Source organism: Planococcus citri, chromosome 5, assembly GCF_950023065.1.
Source record: "Planococcus citri chromosome 5, ihPlaCitr1.1, whole genome shotgun sequence".
In the NCBI taxonomy this organism is placed as follows: domain Eukaryota; kingdom Metazoa; phylum Arthropoda; class Insecta; order Hemiptera; family Pseudococcidae; genus Planococcus; species Planococcus citri.
Window position 1 is genome coordinate 13,129,184 of NC_088681.1, and position 22,444 is coordinate 13,151,627.

Below are 22,444 nucleotides of genomic sequence, written 5' to 3' on the forward strand. Positions count from 1 at the left end.
AAAAAAAGTGATTAGACGCAAAAAGAAGAAATGATATTTTTTTTTCTGTAATAAACATGAATAGTAACAACTTTAAAACTATATTGAATGACAAAATTCGACAAAGAATTCCCAAGGTGATGTTTGATGGTGAAGTGAAAGAAGGTAGTGGTATGTTGGGTACAGTTGCAAATTGGGCAATAAAGAAGCTTCCATTACCTCCCATGCATTTAGAAGATCATAATTTTACTGGACCCTGGACAAATCCAACTTTACAAATATTGAAAGGAGTTGAACCAAGAAATAAACTGGATTATGCATCTAGGAGACATGATGTTGCTTATGAATTGATGGAAGATCCTGCTGAACTTCATGAAGCTGATTATATATTACAGAGAGAAGCTTCAAATATTGCACGTGATAAAGATACAAGTAAAAAATTGGAAAAACAAGCTCAGCTTGTGGATGCTGCCATGGGTGTAAAAAGGTACTTTGGTACAGGTATGAAAAAGGAAAATTATGAAAAAATTCCTGTCAATTTAGATGAAAAAGAACAACTGTTAATTCTAGAGGGAATAAAGTTAGGGAAACCAATTACTTTAAACTTGGATCACAAACAATTGATTCGAACAAAAAACAGTGTGATGAAAGAGACTTATTTACCAGTGACAACATATCAAAAGAAGGAAATCAGTAAAGCGCGTACTAAAAAGAAATCAGTCAAGATAAAGTTGTCTGCAAAACAATTGGAATTTATCAACACAAATAATAAAACTGGAGGTTTCTTACCTGCTCTAGTTGCTGCATTACCAGCTATAGCTGCAGCATCATCCATAATTAAAAATGGTTTTGATGCCTATAGCAATCATAGAGCAAACAATCAGTTAGTTGAAGAAGTTAAAAAAAGATATAAAGAAGAAAAACCTCTTCACAAACAACTAACTGATATACTAGAGGAACCAGTAAAGTCTGGTACAGGTTTGGAAAACAACGAAAAGGTTTTGCAATTTATAAATAATTCTAAAGATATCAAATTAGCTATGAAGAAAGTAGGAAAAGGATTATATTTGAATCCAGCTTCTCATCGAAAACCTGTTGAAGGTGAGGGGTTATATTTAAATCCAGCTTCTCATCGAAAACCTGTTGAAGGTGCTGGGGTTAATGTGAAAGCAAAAAAAAAAAAAGAGGAAGGGAGGTTAATAAAAATTCCTATTAAACCCTTATCCAATATGGAACTAGAATTATATGCAAAGGAATTGTGTATACCTTATTTTAGGGGAGTGTTTATGAAAGATCAACTACCAAAACAAATTGGAAGAAATGAAAGCATGATTATCAATTTAGATGATTCTATTGGACCGGGATCTCATTGGGTTTGTTTTTTCAAGAAAGATGATTATATAATTTATTTTGATTCTTTCGGTGAAAGACCTCCTAGTGAAGTACTAAACTATTTTCAAAAGAATGTATATTATAATGTTGACCAAAAGCAAAATTTCAATCAAGTTATTTGTGGACATCTTTGTTTGAAATTTTTAGCTGAGTTCTAAGTATTTTAAGAGAATTTCTCTTAAAATTACATTTCTCTAATATCCAATGCTACATAAATTTTTTCATCACCAAAATCCAACAGATTACCATCTTGATCTACAATCTGAACTACAATTTCCCTGAAAGAATGTGTATTTATTTCATAGTATAAGTAGTGATACGGGATTATCCAATATTTTTCACCTGTTGGAGCTGACCAGGGGTGGGAGTATATTACACCACCTCCTCCTTCTCCATTTTCATAATTTGTATTCACTAAATTACATTTTACTTGAATAGCAGTAAGAGGAAAAATGTCAATCATTCTATCTGAATGATGTGTTACATCTTTTTCTAAAACCCTTTCACTATAACCCAAAACTCTACAAATAGAGTTGGGTACACTAAAGTCAACTTTTTTACCTTCAGATATTATCTTTACTTTATGAGTATATGGTGTCAAATTCATTTTTAATTTATCTGCTGCACACCTTCTCTCTTTAATTGCTTGTAAGATATCTTCTACTTTGTACTTATCTCCAGGAATGTGAATGTAATGACGACACTCTTTATCTAATAACTTATCTAGATGTAAATCTTCCCTTTTTTGTATTATTGTATTTAGTTTATCAAATTCCTTTGCTTTGATTGTACTCTCTAGATTATCCACATCATAAATTCCTTCTGGAACTGGTATCATCTTCTTTTCATCTTCTGAAAGATCAAATCGTATATTTTTTCTCTCAACATTATATAAAGAGTTGAATTTTTTATCTCTTATAGCGTTGATAATATCCGTAACTTCGTAGGCACCTTCTGGAATATAAATTTCCTCGTGATTTCCTTGATCATCTACAAGATCAAGCCTGTTGTTATGTTTTCTTACATTCATTAAAGAATTAAAGAGACTAAGAATGAGTAAACAAACTCCATAGAGTTTATTAGAACACAGATTAACTCTATTTTTAAATATTGTGTGAATGTAAGAAGATAAAGTTTCTCCTTTACGTTCGCCTATTAAATCAAATCTCATATTTATAATACAAAAAAAAAAATCCTAATATAAATGAAGAAAAAACGTATTATAAAAGTAGTTAAAAGTGATATACCTATTGAAATTGAAAATTATGATTACAAGGAGGTGGGTCCACGATATAATAGAAATTTTCCAAATGTAATTCGAGCTGGTATATTTGGTCCATCAGGTTGTGGTAAAACCAATCTTTTAATTCAAATTCTAATGGAAATAAATACATATACCCATATTTATCTTTGCTCAAAAACATCTCATCAAGAAAAATATATTCGATTGAAAAACATAATAGATATTATCAACAGAACATCGCCAGAACAGAACATTGGTTTTAGTACTATATTACCTCAAGATTTGAAAGAACCTGAAGAAATGAAACCAAATTCAGTTATAATTTTTGACGATGTTTTGACAGACCCTCAAGATAAAATAGCAAATTTCTATCTGAGAGGAAGACATTACAATATTTCTTGCTTTTATCTAGCTCAATCCTATTCAAAATGTCCAAAACAATGTATAAGAGATAATTTTAATTTACTGGCAATTTTTATGCAAGATCTTAGAAATTCGAGACACATTTACGATAATCATGTCTCGCATTTAGTAACATTTGATGAATATTTGGAAATGTGCAATATTTGTTGGAAAACTAAGTATGGCTTTCTAGTAATTGATAAAGATTGTGATAATGTGAATGAAATTTTTAAACAAAGTTTTAAAGGATTTTTTTATATACAATAAATAAATGGAAGAAGCTAAAGAATTACATGCACCTATTAGGAAAAAATTTTGTAAAAGAAGTATTGTAACCAAAGGTATTGACGATTTATGGGCAGCTGATTTATTAATTATGGACAAATATTCCAAAGAAAATGATGGTTTTAAATATATGCTCAATGTTGAAGATACATTTTCTAAATTTGTATGGATTGAACCTTTGAAGAATAAGTCAGGCAAAGCAGCTACAGATGCTTTTGAAAATATTTTGAAAATCTCGAAAAGAAAACCCAATTTACTTCATGTGGACAAAGGTGGGGAATTTGTAAATCAAACTTTCAAGACAATGTTGAAAAAACACAACATTAAAATGTATCATACCAATAATGAGGAAAAGTCTGCAATAATTGAACGTTTCAACAGAACATTAAATCAAAAGTTGAAAATTTATTTTGAGATGAGGAAGAATTTCAGATGGATTGATATTTTACCTAAAATACTAGAAGAATATAACACAAAAGATGTTCATAGAACTATTGGTATGCCACCTATTAAAGTTGATAAGGATAATGCAGAAGAAATTTTGATGAAATTTAACAAAAATAAACCCAAATGTAAATCGAATCAGAAATTTAAGCAGGGAGATAGAGTTAGAATTTTTGCATATAAAAAAGTTTTTGATAACAAGTACAAGAATAACTGGACTAAAGAAATTTTTGTAGTTGATGAAATATTTCACACAACTCCTGTAACTTATTCTATTAAAGATACTGATGGTGAAGAAATTGAAGGGAAATTCTATAATAAAGAACTTTTAAAATCCAAGTTTTAATAAAAAAAAATTTTTCCTATTATAAATATGATACAAAATTACATTGAAAGTGAAGACTTTGTAGTCTACAGACCCTCTCCACAAGATGATATAAATAAACCAAACAGTAAAATTCGTATAAGAACATACAATGAAGATGTCATTACCCATCCACATAGAAGTGGATTACTTGTGAAAGGAATTGTTACAGTGACTAAAAATTCTGACAAGAGTGCTGTAGCAGAACTTGATTTGAAAAAAATATCATTTGTTACTAATCCACTACCACATTTATTTTCAAAAATTGAATATTTGGAATGTGATAAAATAATAGATTCAGTTGAAGAGCCAGGTGTGGTTACTACTATGAAAGGAATTGTTTCATTTGGTTCTGATTCGATTTACAATGATGGAGGCTGGAATATCTCCTCTCCAAACTCAAATGTTCTGAACAAATCTGGGTATTTTACTTTGTATGATTCTTTAGAAACACTATTTGGTTATCATGAGGATCACAAGGATTATGTATTTCACGTCCCACATGAATTAAGGTTAACAAAAACCCATCTCAATAATTATAATAATATGTTTCAAGTTGATAGTACTTTTGCAAATGAACATACTATTACTATAAAATTTACAGATGTTGCACTAATAATGTCACAGGTAAAATTGAGAAGAGAAATGGAAAACAAATGTCTAAAACAAATACTGGCTTCAAAAGATTTACCACAAATTTTTAGACATTGGGGATATGAGTTTAAAACTGGTATAACAACAAAAAAGTATACATGTGAATATACTTGTGATGGGAATCCAATATTTATTCTTATTGGGATGCAAAAAAATAGAAATGATAACATCAAAGTGGATAATAGTCAATTTGATTTATGTGGCCTTGAAAACGTTCAAGCTGTTCTCAACAATAATGAACATTATCCTAAAACTGAACTAAATATAAATAGTTCAGAAAATGATTATAATAAAATTTATCAAATGTTTAAAAATTTCAAACTAGCTTATTATGGTAATGAAGGGAAACCAATTTGTTCTTTAAATGATTATGTCAACAAATATCCCATAATAGCTATTGATTGTACCTGCCAACCTGAAAGCATAAAGGAGAGTACCACAAACGTAAAATTAAAATTTAGATTCAAGGAAGCTCTTTCTGCTGATACAGTAATACACATTGTAACTATTTATAATGTTGTTTCTACTTATAACCCTTTCACAAATAGAGCTGTTGTAAATTAATCTTACATCTTTTATGAAAAAATTTTTCATAAAAAAGTTTTTTATTCACATCATTAAAGTCTGACAATATGAATATTACTTGAGTCTAAGTTACATAAAATATGTTCAATTAAGCCTTTTGAAATATTGCGATTTACTATGTCTTTAAGTTCTTTTGGTAGTTTTTCATTTTCTGAAATTGCGCACTAATTTACTTTGTCTTTGAACTCTATTATGAAATTTCCTGATAGCATCTCATGCCTTGAAATTCCTCTCCAATCTACCTTGTCTTTGAATTCCCTTATGAAATCTTCTGATAGTTTTTGATTCCATGAAATCCAATGCCAATCAACTTGATCTTTGAATTCTCTTATAAAGTTTTCTGATAGTGTTTGATGTTTTGAAATCCATTTAAAATCTACTTGATCTTTGAACTCTCTTATAAAGTTTTCTGATAGTGCTTGATTTCCTGAAATTTCACTCCAATCTACTTCATCTTTGAATTCTCTTATAAAGTTTTCTGATAGTTTTTGACGCCATGAAATCCTTTCCCAATTTACTTGATCTTTGAATTCTCTTATGAAATACTCAGATAGATCTTGATATCTTGAAATCTTTTTCCAATGTACTTGATCTTTGAATTCTCTTATAAAGTTTTCTGATAGTGTTTGATATTTTGAAATTGCACTCCAATCTACTTCATCTTTGAATTCTCTTATAAAGTTTTCTGATAGTTTTTTATATTCAGAAATTCCCTCCCAATCAACATAATCTTTTATTAATTCAAGGTGGCTCTTTTCAATAGTGTTCATTATTTATTTTATAATAGAAAGAAAAAAAATGTCAATTTGTTTTAATCAAATGCAAAAATTTCTCTTCAATAACTACCTCCACATGTGGTGGGTGCATTAGTTAAAAGAATCAGTTTCTATGATAAAGGTGTTGGTGTTTGTGTTATCGCTTTATTAGAGATAATGTTTTCTTTAACTAGTGGTATAATGGTAATGTTGTGATGAAATTTTTGCATTTGTTTGAAATGTTTAAGTTTTGAATGAATTTTTGCATTTGTTTGAAATGTTTAAGTATTGCAAAAAATTTTGCATTTCATTTCAATATCTAAGTTTTGTAAATATTTTTGCATTTGATTGAATGAAAAACTATGTGAAGGTTTATGTGAAATTTTTCACATAAGTTTCCACATACTTTTGAATTTAAAAAGTATTGTAAGAATTCTTACTCCAGTGCCAGGAAATACATTTTATATCTACTTGTATCTACTAATAAAGATACACAAGTGTGGAAAAGGGTCGAATTTTTTTCAATTTTTTTTTTCAAATGTTACCAGCTACGAATGTCATGAAATAATCCACAAATGTATTTTAGAACACAGTGGTGCCAATTTTTTGATTATTATTAAATCAAATACCTAATCGAAAAAAATTTATTTATTTATTTATTTATTTATTTATTTATTGAATGAACAAAAAGAAATGGCCATTCTGCGTTTAGACGTCTGTCATATTTGATTGTCCAAAATTCAAGAACTCTAGATTATTACATAAAGTTATCGTAATCAAAATCTTTTTTTAGAAAATAATTATTGTGATCTACTTGAATTTGAGATATTGTACAATGATGTAATCAGGGCCAGACCCATAGAACACGTGGTCTACCGAGATATCCCATTTTAGCGCCCCTGATTTTGGGCTCCTCAATTAATCAGCCAAATTTTTTCTCCCATTTTTTAAAGTGCAGGACACTGAGCATAAAAATTCATTCAGAAATTTTTTAAGCGGTCCAGTTTTTACCTCATCGATCCAAATTAGTCACGGCCTACCGAGATTTTCTCAGTAACTCGGTGGGTGGGTCTGGGCCTGGATGTATGTAATTCAAGAATTTAAGATGTATATTTACTGATATCAAGTCACTCATGTACCTAATACCTTGTGACTGTTTAAACAATATTCACCTAAGTATATATATATAGATTTAAACTTAGTCATTGTGGTGCCCGGTTTTGGGCTTGTGGCGCCCAAATCGGGCACCACAAGGTCTTTTTATATAAAACGATGCAGAATCGAGTGAAATGCACTCTAAGGTGAAAAAAAATATTTTGAGGCAGGCACCACAAGTACCAAGTTCATGTATCGGGCACCTCTATGACTAACTATGATGAAAAATCCAAACTGCACCAAAACACATTTATCATACATATTGTTGCTTTATTAGGAAAAGGTCGTATCTACAATTTTTATAAAAAATGAGATAGTGGTATCATTGGAAAGAGAATTTTGTCCTCTACATGATGCAACACTTGAAATTGAATTTTGATGTTTTTTGTTCTCGTAATAGCCGAAAACAAATGGTTTTAAATACACGTTTTCAAAACTGTTACAATGAAAAGGTTCTAAATGATATTGTTTCTCAGATTGAACCTATTTCTTTTGATTTTTGTAATTTGTTGGTAAGAAAAGTCATTATAAACAAATAATTTCACGTAATTTCACTGATAAATAAAATTGCAGAAAATCAACCTCATCACCTTAAGGATATCGTTCCTGTGTATTTCTTATGGGTTTTTGATGAAAAAAGCTTGACTTAAGGTGAAAGTTCCTTTGTTGAATTTTACTTTTTTTAGTTCAGAGTTCCTCAAATAAAAAAATGAAAAATCAGTGCTACCAGGATGTTTATTTCGAAAATTAGCAGGAAAATGATTGCAATAACCAAATGTTCTCTTACCTCATCTAAAACTATCAAGTGTACTTGATAGAATGCTCTTTAAAAATTAAAATGGGTTTTCTGAGAAATCAACTTTCATGTAGTTACGACCTTTTCCTAATAAAGCAACAATAATGTGATCCTCTATGTACACGGGCACCACAATTACCATAAAAGACCTGGGCACCACAAGGTACTAGGTACGTGTATTCATAGGTATATAAATAAAGCAATCTGTTATAAAAGGTAGTAACATTTAACTTGCACGCAATTAAGATTGAAATCTCACTAGTAGGTCCAATACGTGTCATCTACACAGATAGTATATTTCTTCAACAGGATTCAAAAGATTTTTTACTAATACATTGTCGTGGTTAGAAATTCATTCTTGATAGATGTTACTTCTTGTGGATATTGTTGATTTCACACTAGGTATTTCAAAATCTTTGAGAATTGTGTTGTTCTTCACATACCACGGTGCGTTTATAAGTTTTCTTAGAATTTTATTCTGGAATTGTTAGATAATCAGGATATTGGATTCACTAGCCGAACCCCATAGTTCAATACCATAATATGACCAAATTGGTTTGAATAGACATTTGTATATTAAGATCTTGTTTTGTTGGTTCAGCATATTAGTTCCAAGAAGCCAATAAAGTGATCTGAGTTTGTTGTCTAGTTGAGTTCTCTTCTTCAGAATTTGATCTTTCCATGTGAGATGGTTATCAAGGTGTAATCCCAGATATTTGATGCCGTTTGTTCAAAACTACATATTTCATTGTTATTACTCGTACATTAGTGAGTGAGTTGTTTTGACCATTCTTCTGGTAAAAAGAACGTAGCACGATGTTTCACTATTGATTTTGATTCTCCAAGTCTGGCACCATTTGTTTATTGCGTTTAAGTTGTTTTGTAATTTGTCCATTGCAACATCTAGATCAAAATCTTGTCCCTATAGACAAGAAACACGTGTTTCAGTCTCACTTTTCAGCTATTACACCCACATTTTTCCAAATCCGCTTCCTTGTTCTTCCTGAAACCGGTTTTGTTGAAGTAGCCTGCATCCGCACTGCGTTTATACCATCCCACACTCCAGGGGGTGTTTCAAAATACAAATTCCACACTGTGTTTACACCATTTACGCGATTATGCTGGGTGTAAACGCGCCAAAAAACGCAGTCTCATTTTTACGCAGTCTGACTGTGTACTTCTTGTCAATAGGGATGTGAGAATTGCAGTATTGTCAGTAAATATAGCCATTGTGATGTCACTTGTCAAAGGGATGTCACCTGTATAGAGAAGATAGAATATTGGGCAATACACTTCCTTGTCGTACTTCTGCTCCAATTGTTCTGAAGTCTGAGAAAGCATAGTCATATTTGACTCTGAATTTTCTATCACTTAGATAGTGAGCTGTGAGCCAGAAGATCATATATTATGTCCACAAGCTGTGGGACTGAAACTATCCCGAAACTGGAACCGACTAAATCTCGATTCAAATCCAATCCAAAGGACCAAAACTGATCCCGAAACCAAAATCATTATTTTTCTTGACCCCAATACCGATATAATTTTGAACCCAAAACAATCCCAAAACTGAAACAAAATCGGTTCGGTTTCGGGATTTCAATTTTTGCATTTTTTGGCAATTTTATTTTGATAAATTGTCATTTTACATCATTTATCATCATTCATTCAGATTATAATGAAAATTCTGCGACAAATTTCGCAAAATATGCATTTAAAATGTTAAACTAATTACACTTTCAGATTCTTCATTTCAAATTGTTCTCCCATTTTTTAGACCCCTTGCAGGATTTTGGGCCGAAAATTGGTTGAAATGAAAATTTTGAAACCCGGAACCGATTCAACCCAGAACCAAAACAATTTTTTCAATCCTGAAACAAATCCCAAAACCAAAATGAAAATTTAGAAGAACAAATCTCGAAACAATTCCAATCCCAAAATTGTTCGAGTCCCACAGCTCAGATTATGTCTAGAAGAGGGTTTTCAAGTTTCATTAAGAGACCAGCATGTCATACATGATTGAAAGCTTGGCTTACATCAAGAAAAGCAGCAGCACAAATTTTTCTAGATTTCAAGTGAATTGTTAATTTTTTCAACGAGACGATGTATTTGCAGAATATAGTATTGTGTTTTGAACGAAATCCGAATAGGTGGTTTGGAATCAGCTTTCTCTTTTCCAGAATTAGCCGTCGCCTTTGTAAAATTAGTTTTTCCAAGATTGTAGATAGGATTGGCAATAAGATAATAGGTCCGTACAATGAGGTTTCATGTTCTGGTTTTCCTGGTTTATGGATAAGAATAACTTTTTTGAGAAATGACAATTTTTTTCAGCGAAGGAAATTTCAATTCTGCAGTTTCCGTCTTCTGAGAGAACAGTATGAAAATAAATTAGGTAAATCTTCCAAAGAAACATTTTTTAAGCTAGACTTTTCAGCCATCCAGCATCGTATTTTTAGTTTTCTAAAATTCAAATATTGAAATGCGGTGATACATACTACATCGATTTGATTTGTAATTTTACAATTACTAGAATTCAAAATTTCAAAACAAAATCGCTTCTACCACATCCGTCCCCCACCCCCCCCCCCCCCCGGTCAAAAAAAGGAGTAAAAATCAACGAGGTCAAATTTATTATCTACAGAAGCAATTTTTAATTGAAATAAGAATATCTGCGTTAAAAATCAAAATTGTGAAAAAAATGAACATAATCAAACAGAATCGCCAATTCACGAAAAATTTGCAGCTTTTTTTCAAAAATGAACATTTTGACAATTTATTGAAAAATATTTTGAGTTATTAAAAATTTACCTAGGTAAACCATTTTTTCCAAAAATATTTTGAATTCCTTAATTTTTTGTGCCCTTTTTTCCCCTTGAGATGGCAAGCTGAAAATGTAAAATTTTTAATGTCTCAAGGAAGGTGTGCTGATGGGTTGCTTTGTCAAACCGAACTCCTCCCCCCACTCCCACTACCCATCAACTATTTCATTTTCGTTCAACAACTTACAAAACATAGCCGAAAGAAAAAAACAACTTTAAAAAAAAGATAAAAATTAATTTAAATTTTCAAAAACTTCAAACGTACTCGTTCATCTGAAAATTTGTTCGATAAAAACTGCATAAATAATGCGTTCGACACATTAACAATAAAACCAACTACCTACGTAATTTTCCCTCTATATATAGTTATTCGAACAAACTGTAGAGCATTCAAAACTGTATAATCTAACGATATTTTCATCAGTTTCCCTCAAATTGCCGCAATCTCTCGTACACGTTCACATTGCATAGAAACGCTAGCGATTATGGCAACTTCGTCCACAATATACACAGCTGTAATAATTTTCATGGTAGTAAGTATGTACTAAATAACATCCTTGCTACGTGAATTTGAAAATCTCTTTGTGTTTGAATTATTTCATCCAAGCTTCTGCAAAATTCGTATTATCCTCCTTTTTGACAATTCACTCAAAAAATAAAGCATAAAAATTCACTATTCTCGGTGTAATATTTCAGACAACCTTGATCATCGGCAGCATAAAAACCACCGAAACAAACGTCGTCGAACCTTTATCATCGCAACACTTCTCGCAAGAATTACGCCAGCTTCTATCCCCCGATATCTTCACTCAGACTGATCCGTTTCATTATCTGCTCGAAAAAATAGCCAAATTACCATTTATGGATTTATACCCGATCATCATCGAGGTAAACCGCCATTTGAATACACGTGAGAAGGTACAATTTCCCGCGGATTACCAGCCGAACGCTAAGCTTTTACGTACGCTTTTGAATCTCATCATTCACCTGGTCAATGTTCAAAGAGGAATTCACCAAATCCAGAGAGACAAAAAAATCAAACCTGATTTTCAAGAATTGGATACTCGCACGCTAGATCCCGAACTATCTGCCTTATTTTCATCGGATATTTTATCAGATGCTTATCCACCTGTGGTGCTTGTTGATAAATTACTGGTACTGCCGGAAAACAGCTTCGAAAGAATAGCAAACAAGTTGACCGATTGTTTAAGAAATAATCGCGTAATCCGAAATCACTATTACTTTTATACCGTTTCTCTGAGAGAATTTCTGCGACCTTTTGGTCAGTCAAAAACGCTGACAGATATGCAACGTTACATCGCTGAAATGCAAGTGCCCAAATTGTCAACTCCACCTGCAGTCAGTGGTCAGTTAGGATGAAAAGAAGTAGATCTAAAACGCAAATGTTGAATAGCCATAGGTTTCTAATAAGAGAATTAATTATACAAGTTGAATTAAAAATGTGTTGTTTTTTAGTGTGCGTAGCACACTATTGGTTTCGCTTTGAGAAATTGAAATTTCAATTACAATGAATGTTCTCTCAAGCTATCCAACCGTTTTTTGTACCTATTGGACACCATTTGAGAATCATTAAGGCGGAGGGAATAGGTTAATTTTCATTCAATTCGGATGGGTAATTGCTGAGTAATTGCAATTTTAGTTCATTACACCCCCGGTCTGTTAGCTGTAAATTCCAATTGGGAGTGGTTTGGTGGGGCGTTTACCAAACAAATATATCATTTTAATGCCCTAACCCTCGTAGTGAATTTGTGGCTGAGTGGTTAGGGCATGTAGGTAGGAATAGGAAATTTAGGGACCCAGGTTCGAATCCCCGTGAGGTAAGTAGGTTGGTGACGGATTTTTCATAGGAAATATTGGATAGGGAAATGCTTTGGAGCTACCTATGTAGTACATGATAATGGGGCAAAAATAATGCTGAAATTGAGTTATGAAATATGATATCATTTGCTAACTGAAAACTCATTTCATTAATTTTTTGTCTACCTATAGCCATAAGTATAGTAAGAATTACCTTGGCATGAATAATTTTCAACTTTTTACCTATAATATAAAAATTACTTCAAAATTAGTAATTAAACTTATTTTTGTACAATTGGTTTATGTAATTTTTATTATCATGATTTAGTAAAAATTATTAAAACAAAAGGATTTTTACTATTGGTACCTGTAGCAAAATTTATTAAAATGATAATTTTTACTATACGATTACAGTAAAAATTATTGAATGGGATCTGGTACTTAATTGTGCTAAATACCAGTATTTAATTAAATTTTTTTTGTAAAAATTACCCATATTTTTTTCGTGTAATTTAGAGGCAATGCGAATTCTTAACATATTTTATAAGATTTAATTCTTAATTTAGAATAAAAGGCAAGTTCTGAAAATTGGTTTGAAAATTTATAAATTTGAAGACAATGGAAATTCTAAAAAAATTAATATGAAAATTTGTATTTAGAGACGCTGAGAATTCAAAAAATTGATTATAAGTTCTGTAAGTTGCAGAATGCAGATAATGTGAACTTGAAAATTATATGAAATAAGTATTGTAATATTTATGAAGAAGATGAGAATTATGAAAAATTGGAGGCAATGTGAATTCCAAAAATTGAGTAAACGTTTTACAATTTGTAGACAATATGAACTTGAAAATTGAATTTGAAATTTTTTAATTTAAAGACAATAAGAATTCTGAAAAATTATTCAAAATTTGACTATTTAGAGGCAATGTGAATTCTAAAAACTGATTGCAAATTTCCTAACTCAGCAGCAATGCAAAATTCTGAAAATTTATTGAAACCTTTATGAAATTGTAGCGATGGAGAATTCGGGAAATTGATTTGAAATTTTGTAAATTTTAAAACAATGCAACCTATGAAAAACAACTAGAAAATTTTCAATTTAGAAGCAATACAAGCTTATAAATTATTCTGAAATACCTATTGTAATTTGGAAAATATGAAAACACTGAAAAACAATTATTATTTTGAAGCAGTGAGTTTCAAAAATTCTCATCACTGTGACAACTTCATTGAAACGGAATTGGCGTTATGTTGAAAGAAATTCAACCCCCCCCCCATTCCCCGCAGCCTCGAATTAGAGACCTCTGACGGATCTCCCAAGTGACGACTACGACTGCTTTGGGAGAAAAAATAATAACTTGGAACTCGAACTAAACTAATCGAGTTTCTCATCCACTGATGAAAGTCTAGCTAACCCTAACCATAAAAATTGGCCCATACATCACGATTCTACAGACTCGTCACAGCAATTTAAAACATCAAACACTCAAAATGATAACTATTCATCGCCATTTCCAAAGACTTCAAAGAGAGCACCTATTGATCGTTGTCATTCGAAAATTGTTATCCATAAAAACGAATAATGATGTTTTGACAAATCGTCGACATCAAGGTATCGTTCCTCATTCAATTTGACAACGCTTCGACGTATAAAAAACAAAAAAACTATCACCTCGTTCACAGTTAGATCATCGCGAAGCCTCATACAAGTTTATATGTACAATAAGTTGAAAAAAATCGACGATAATGGCACCTTCGTGGACAATTCATGGAGCTGTAGCAATCTTCTTCGGGGTAAGTTGACAACACTCGAGCAACTTGACCACATAATCGAATTGAATTTCTAAATAACCTATCGACAATCTCCTTTAAATTCCAGATAAACCTAATCGTTGGCATCAGAACAGACGCCACCTCCTCACTCAACTCCCAGGCAATCAAACCAAATATCGAACCTTTATCACCTGACAACTTCTCGCAAGATCTACGCCAACTTCTATCACCCGAAATATTCACACAGTCAGATCCATTCCATTATCTACTCGGAAAAGCGATAAAATTACCATACAGGGTAATGGATAAAGTAAACAAGGAGATGGAAAACCATTTTCAAACGAGCAGTGAGACGAGATTTCCTCCAGCTTACTTGCCCTACGCTAAACTTCTATGTTTACAAATGGATTTACTTTCTGACCTGACTAATTTGCAATTTGGAATTCGCGATATCAAGAAATACAATCCTCCGTTTCCACTACCGGATATTCAGTCAGTCGATACTGAAATATCGAGTTTATTTACGGCGGATATTTTCTCAGACCCTAATCCTCCGTCGGTTCTGGTTGATAAATTACTAGCTTTACCGGAAAGTGGTTTCGAAAGCGTAGTCGAAAAATTGGAGTATTCCGCGCTAAATATTCGTATTATTCAGTATTATTATTACTGGTATTGTACTTATCTAAAACAACCTTTTAAAAGACCACATGGTTGGACAGCTTTGGTAAATTTGAAAAGGTATGTTGCTGAAATGCAAATAAAGCTTTAATCCATTCTGTATAGTTAATCATAGTGAACAGGAGTAAGGAATTTTATCCCTGAAGTACCAACTGAATAGAAATTCATCAACGAATTTTTCCCCACTTGAACTCTTCACTGCAAATAAAATTCGATAGGCCTGTTGATATTTCTAAAAATGAATCGATTGGATTAAGATAAGATATTTAACAATTAAGATTATTAAATTTTTTTGTTCGTAAGAAATACATTTCGTTATACTTGATTTCAAAAATATTATTTTTTCTGAACTGATCAAGTGAGTCACTTTCACTCTCAGTCTTTTTTACACAATGTCAGAATCTTTCAATAAAACCATTTCCGTTCACTTTTCTCGGTTCTCCAGATCAATTTTTTTAAATCTCTCAAATATCAACTAAGATGCATAGTGCATACAAAATAGCATCACGAGTGGGGAAAGGGGTTGAATTTTTTCTAATTTTTTTCAAACGTCACCATCAGCGAATTTCATCGAATAATCCACAAAATATTTTGGAACACAGTGGTGCCAATTTTTTGATCATTACGTACTGCCAAAAATCAAAAAATCGAGAAAAATAGCTGAAAACTTGACGAAATTTTTTGGATTAATTGAAATTGGCAGTTGTGGTGAAAAAATGTGTACTAAGCTATAAGTTTCAAAATACTTCCCCAGTTTCAGAAATGATGTTTTTCAATATTTCGACATAATTAATGCAAAATACAATATCTATTTGTGACGAAACAATGAATTTATCCAAAAATGAGAAATTTGCAAATTTTCAACCGTTTAGTAGAAGAACAGAAGTAGTAGAATCCTAAAAGTGCAGTCTCGGATGTCAACGAGGAAAAAAAAAGTAACCAAAAAAAATGACAAAACATGAACGAAACATTTCAAATTTTCAATACAGAAAAAACGTTATTTTTAATTAAAATCTAAAAACAGCGAGATTTTTTGGACAACAAAGTGAGAATTTTCGCAATATTTCTGTCAAAAATCGAAACTTTGGACTAATTTTATTTGAAAAAAGTTTTTTGGCAATTTGTGGCAAAAAAAACGACTTAGGCCAATTTTGGAAAACAGCAAGTCTTTATGCAATTTTGGGAAAAACATATATTTACTTATAGTAGCAATTTTGCTGAAAAGTGAGAATTTCAAAGTCTTGCTCATGATTGCTAAAATTTTCAACGTCTTGATTGAGTTTCACTATTAAATTTTAATTTGAATACTAGCAAACCCGTTAATCGCGCATACTGCGCGATTCTTCAAAAGGTTATAATGTACATTTTGAAAATTCAGAAAGTAACTACATAATATGTAAGTAAAATGATCACAATTTTTTCACTGTTAGTTATTGGGAAATTCATTTTTTACAATTGAAGCATGTGTTTCCAGAACGCACCAAGTCCAAAAAAATATTGATAAGAAATTCATGGTACTTAGTATACAATTTGGAAATGTAGAAATGGCCCAAATTGGCTGATTTTTTGATATGTTGTAGCCAAAACCCTTGGGCACAACATATCATAAAATCAGCCTTTTGGGCCGCAACTTTATGCTAGATGGCCTTGCAGTTGCACCCTCAGAATCTTTGAAAACGGACTTCTTGCCTTTTGGAAACACATGCTTGAATTAGTATTATCTTTATTTTAAACAATTGGCGAGAAGCCGCGGTTTCATTTCTTTAAAAGTTTACAAAAATGTTCATTTTTTGGCAACATTGCAAACTTTTACCAAAAATACCAAAAAAAGAATCGTTTTTTACCCTATACGTAGTTTTAGTTTTACCTAATAAAAGCGACAAAAATAATTGCAAAAAAATGTAGACTGCATAATTGTTTTTTTTGTCTATAACTACCAAAATTGCTACTTTTTGCTAAAATAGACAATGTTTTTTTTTCTCCAAATCAACAATTTACAAAAATGTTTTGTTTTTTAGTTTTAAAAAAAAATAATTTTTTATCAGAAATTACCAAAAATCTCGCTAATTCTTTTGCTGTTTGCTAAGATTGTCAAAGTCTCAACTAAAATTACTCGATCTGCTGCACCTTCTGCATGAAGTGGTGAAAACTTTCAACATTGGCTGTATAAGCACTTGATCTGGTCAAATATTGCATGCCACGAAATTTTGAGCTTTTGCTGAGCATTTACCACCATTTTTTGAAAATTTCTATAAAAAAGCTAAACAAAAGCTCAAAACTTTGTGATATGTGGTATTTCACCTAAAATAACAACCTCTTGATAGAAAGGCTTTAAAGTGCAGATGTGTAAGTTTATGTTGTAAGTACAAAAGGTTGCGTAGTAAACCGAAAAAAGTTCAATAATTTATTAAGCCATATTTGAATCGGTGGGAACGGAAAGGGGCTAAGTCCATTTTCGCACTTTTCAGGAATAACAAAAAACTGATTTACCTATTTGAAAATCAAAAATTTTTGGTAAACATGCTTAAGGTCATTGAAAGAGGACCCCAAGACACAATTTTTAGCTCTGTTTAGAAAAAAAAATATTCACGTGCGCCGGCGCTGTTGCTGCCTAAACAAATGAGACTTAGACCCTTTCTGCACCCAATCGACAAAATTTCTTTTGAAATTGCTCGGGCACGAATGGGGCTTGATTCTACATCTAAGTACATCATTTAGACTGCTATCTCGTTTAAATTGCCCAAAAACTCCTTGAGTTCTAAGACTTTTTGCCGAAGTTGTTAATTTTTTCATCATTTTTCTATTCAGAGATTAACTTAAATTTCAAAAAATGGTCTTCTCAAAAATGTTAGTTATTTTTCAAGGAATTAAAAATATTTTACAAAAAAGCCATAAATGCGGATCCGCCCTTTTTCTGCGCCCAAATACCACTTTCCCGGCCGTTTTGCGGAAATCTGACATCACCAGTCGATCCGCCGTACTTTGAAACCCCTATATCCGTGAAAAATTTTTTTTCCAAAAATGTGGCTTGGTCCCTTTCCGTTCCCACCGATTCATTTGATGGATAGACAAAAGTACCTATGTTGCACCCTGATGGTGGGTTTACACCGCAGTCGACAACAGTGTTTCAGAAACAAATTCATGTTTACAACCAAGTTTCAGTTTTTCATTTACACCAAATGTTTCGAAACCTGTGTTTACAACGTGTTGTAAACAATGTTTCAGGTCGCCGAAATTTCCGGCGACTTGAAACAATGTTTAGAAACATTTGTGGTTAAGGGTATTGGTATGAAAGATGAACAGTAATTTAAGTGTGTTTTCCTTATATTTGTTATTGTGAGGTGTATTATTTTTCATTAAAAAGCTGAAAAATCATGTCAGGAATGCTTCTATTGCTACTTTTCTACTAAATACAGCAGCAATATCATTTTTTTGCAATGGTTACTGATAAGCATATAACGAACAAACAAAACACAATTTTTGATATATAAGTACCAGAAAGAGGTGAGTGAACAGACGGCATTGCATAGGATTTAAATTAGAAAGTAAAAATATTCAATATGAAGAGAATTAATTAATCAGAAAATCATGAAAAGAAATGCTGATAAAAATGTTGCTGTTTTAAAATTTGGTGTAAATCAATCATGTTTCAAACATTGTTTCCCAAACATTTTGTTTTCCAACTTTGTTTTCGAAACATTGTTGTCGACTGCGATGTAAACCCACCATGAAAGATCGAAGTTGAAAAACAATTTTTGACAGAAAAAAAACTTGAAGTTATACAGAATACAGAATATTTATATTTGAAGGTGAAAGCTCAGTGAAAGCTTAAAACTTCATGACATGAGGTGATGTTGACGATGCACCCTGAATTTTTTTTTAATATAAAATCAACTTTTTGTCATAATTTCATTTCACATTTTAAAATTTAGTAAATGATTTTTTGAGCTTTTTTTAGCTCATGGTGAAAATTGTTGAACTTTCAACATAAACCTACATACCTATCTATGTACTATTTAAAACCTTTCTATCGAGTGGCTGTTTATCAAAATCGGTCCAGCTGTTGCAGAGACCTTGCTGTGACAAAAAACTGACTTATAATGAATTTTCAAACTTTCTCTGAACTTTATTTGCCGTTAATTTTTTTAAGTTTTTTACAGTCTAGAATGATTTTTTCGCGGTGATCTTTCAAGGTACAATTTGTATATTTTTTTACACATCAAATTGGATCAAATACTAAATGACCAAAATTTTCAAGCTTTCACTTAGCTTTGACTGCGAACTTTTGTAAGCTTTTTTTCTTCAAGATTTGTCTTTTTGTGAAGCTCTTTCAAGGGACAATAATGTATGTATGTACTTCTTTCCAAATTTTAAGCTATCGCTGAGATTTTATCGTCAAATTTTGAAAGTTAGCTTTAAACTTTTGTAAGTTTTTTTTTCTTCAAGCTTTGTCTTTCTGTGAAGCTCTTTCAAGGCACAATATACATACTTCTTTGTATAGGTATGTCGAATGCACTGATTACAGGTTAAATACTGCATATCACAAAGTATTGAGCTTTCACTGAGCTTTTACCATAAACTTTTTTTTGTCAAAGTTTGTTTTTCCCTGGAGATTTTTTGAGGTACAATGTAGGTACTTTTGTGTACCCACCCAATATGACATAATCGATTATTGAGCTTTCTTGAGCTTATGGTGTAACTTTTTGGCCTTTCAACATAAACCTGCACATTTACACTTTAAAGCTTTTCTGTCGAGAGGTCGTTCATCAAAATTGGTTCAGCCGTTGCTGAGATCTCACAGAAAAAAGAATCTGGTCATAATTTAAAACTTTCAAGCTTTCACTTAGCTTTTACCAGGAACTTTCTAAAGCTTTTTTTCTTCAAGATTTGTCGTTTTGTGATGCTCTTTCAAGGTATACATATAATATGCGTACCTACTTCATTATATATATCAAAGGTGTAAGGTATAATATATGTACATCTTCGTAAATGTTGAATATGCTATGAATAGATTAAAATTGATTATTGAGCTATTTTGAGCTTTTACAGCGCAACTTTTCAGACTTTTGATAAAAACCTGCAAATCTACAGGTGCAAAGCCCTTTTTTGAGACATCATCAAGCAAAATCAATTCAGCCATTGCTGAAATCTCAGAGATAACAGAATCCGGTCATAATTTTAATACATAGTAGAATCAATTGTTGAGCTTTTTTGGGCTAATGGCAAAATTTTTTTGTAAACTGTTTTCTTTATCATTTGACTTCTTGTGATGCTCTTTCAACGTGTAATATAATATACGTACTTCTCCGTACATGGTTGAAATCAATTACTCAGTTTTTGAGCTTTACAGCACATTTTTTTTTGTAAACATTGTTCTTCAACTGCTGATTTCTTTTGATGCTCTTTCAAGGTATTATATACCTACTACTGTGTATACATCGAATGCGCTACCTAATGGATAAAATCAATTATTGAGCTTTTTTGAGCTTTACGGCGCTACTTTTCAAACTTTTGATTTAAACCTGCTCATCTATGGGTCAAAAGCTTTTTTTTTTGAGACATCGTCGGGCAAAATTGGTACTGCCATTGCTGAGGTCTTAGAGTCAAAAGAATCCGGTCATAATTGAGCTTTTTTGAGCTTTTTACAGCACAGCTTTTTTTGTAAACATTTTTCTTCAACATTCGACTTCTTTCGATGCTCTCTCAAGGTATAATATATGTACTTCTCTATACATATCAAATATGCTACGTATAGGCTAAAATCAATTATTGAGCTTTTTTGAGCTTTATGGTACAACTTTTTTGCGAACATTTTTTTTTGATATTCGACTTCTTTTGATGCTCTTTCAAGGTATAATATACGTACTTCCCTGCATATCTCGAATGCACTACATATAGGCTAAAATCAATTATTGAGCTTTTTTGAGCTTTAAGGCACAACTTTTTTGTGAACTTTCTTCTTCAACATTTGACTTCTTTTGATGCTCTTTCAAGGTATAATATACGTACTACTGCATATACATCGAATGCGCTACGTATAGACCAAAATCAATTATTGAGCTTTTTTGAGCTTTAAGGCGCAACTTTTTTGTGAACTTTTTTCTTCAACATTTGACTTTTTTAGATGCTCTTTCAAGGTATAATATACGTACTACTGTGTATACATCGAATGCGCTATGTATAGGCTAAAATCAATTATTGAGCTTTTTTGAGCTTTACGGCGCAACTTTTTGAACTTTTGATTAAAACCTGCACATCTACGGGTCAAAAGCTTTTTTTTGAGACTTCGTCGATCAAAATCGGTTCAGCCGTTCCTGAGATCTCGCTGTCACAAGAATCCGGTCATAATTTTAATATATAGATTTTGTTAGATTTTTTTTTACGTGAAGTATATAAATAAATTTAATTAAAATGGCCGGTCATCTTTTTATAATTTTCTTTCTGCTTCAAATATGTATAATGTCTTGCTCACTTTGCTCACGTTTTTCAACTTTTTTGGTTTCCAAGTTACCTTTTTTTTGAGGGGGGAGAGGGGGTACTAGAACGAGCCCTCACAAGAGAAATATCCCAACTGGTACAAAAATTAAGAGGAACCCCGAAATATACCACCAGCCAAAATTTCAAATGCTGAAATTCATTTTTCAATTTTTGGCAAATTTGAAATTTTTAAAAATTCAAAGGGCCAAAAAAATTTGAAAAAATTAAAATGTTACCAAATTGGCCTAGAAATCTGAAATTTGGTTAATACCCTATTTTCGACCTGCCGAGTCGATTGGCGACGGTTTCGAACCGTTCTGGAGCCTCCAGCAGATTTTTGGTTTCTCCAGTTTTCGATAAAACTCTGTAAATAGAGTGAAAATGAAACTCTGCACCTATAAACTCGGAGTCATTACTTTTGTGACCCCTTCGATAATTTTTGCGCCGGTTCAAATCCTAAATTTTCTCCAGTAATTATTTTTGAAAAAAAAAAATGCAAAAATCGCCTTTCGCGAACGCCTTGACAAAAAAACTGAAAATTGGATTGTATTTCCGACCTGCCCAATCGATTGATGATTGTTTCGAAGCGTTCTGCAGCCTCCAGCAGATTTTCGGTTTCTTCAGTTTTCTAAAAAAGTGCTCTAAATACGGTGAAAATGAAATTCAGCACCTATCAACTCGTTCAAATCCAAAATTTTTTCCGGTGATTATTTTTGAAAAAAAATCAAAATCCGCCGTATGCTCCAGAATCATTTTGAAACATCACTCCATTGCCTTCAGAGGTCTAAAATAAGGTACATACCAAATTTCTGCATTTTTTTGTTC

General features: G+C 31.8%; 3 protein-coding genes across 4 annotated transcripts in view; 2 read left to right on the forward strand and 1 right to left on the reverse strand.

Moving 5' to 3' along the window:
* l(1)G0196 (inositol hexakisphosphate and diphosphoinositol-pentakisphosphate kinase) overlaps window positions 1–22,444 on the reverse strand; it is an 80,526-nt gene that overhangs the window by 46,442 nt on the left and 11,640 nt on the right. Inside the window, exon 1 of one of the 2 annotated variants that reach the window (XM_065368981.1) lies at window positions 769–829. The exons of the other annotated variant lie outside the window; for it this stretch is intronic. The gene's annotated coding sequence lies outside the window, so the exon portion shown is untranslated. Of the gene's footprint in view, window positions 1–768; window positions 830–22,444 lie in introns of those variants that run through there. 2 annotated transcript variants of the gene reach the window in all.
* Window positions 11,255–12,281, forward strand: LOC135848865 (uncharacterized). The gene is made up of 2 exons (XM_065368935.1): window positions 11,255–11,403; window positions 11,567–12,281. Exons 1-2 carry the CDS (start codon window positions 11,356–11,358, stop codon window positions 12,248–12,250), a joined length of 732 nt encoding a protein of 243 aa, XP_065225007.1. The 5' UTR covers window positions 11,255–11,355; the 3' UTR covers window positions 12,251–12,281.
* LOC135847411 (uncharacterized) lies at window positions 14,338–15,553 on the forward strand. The gene is made up of 2 exons (XM_065366923.1): window positions 14,338–14,485; window positions 14,571–15,553. Exons 1-2 carry the CDS (start codon window positions 14,438–14,440, stop codon window positions 15,231–15,233), a joined length of 711 nt encoding a protein of 236 aa, XP_065222995.1. The 5' UTR covers window positions 14,338–14,437; the 3' UTR covers window positions 15,234–15,553.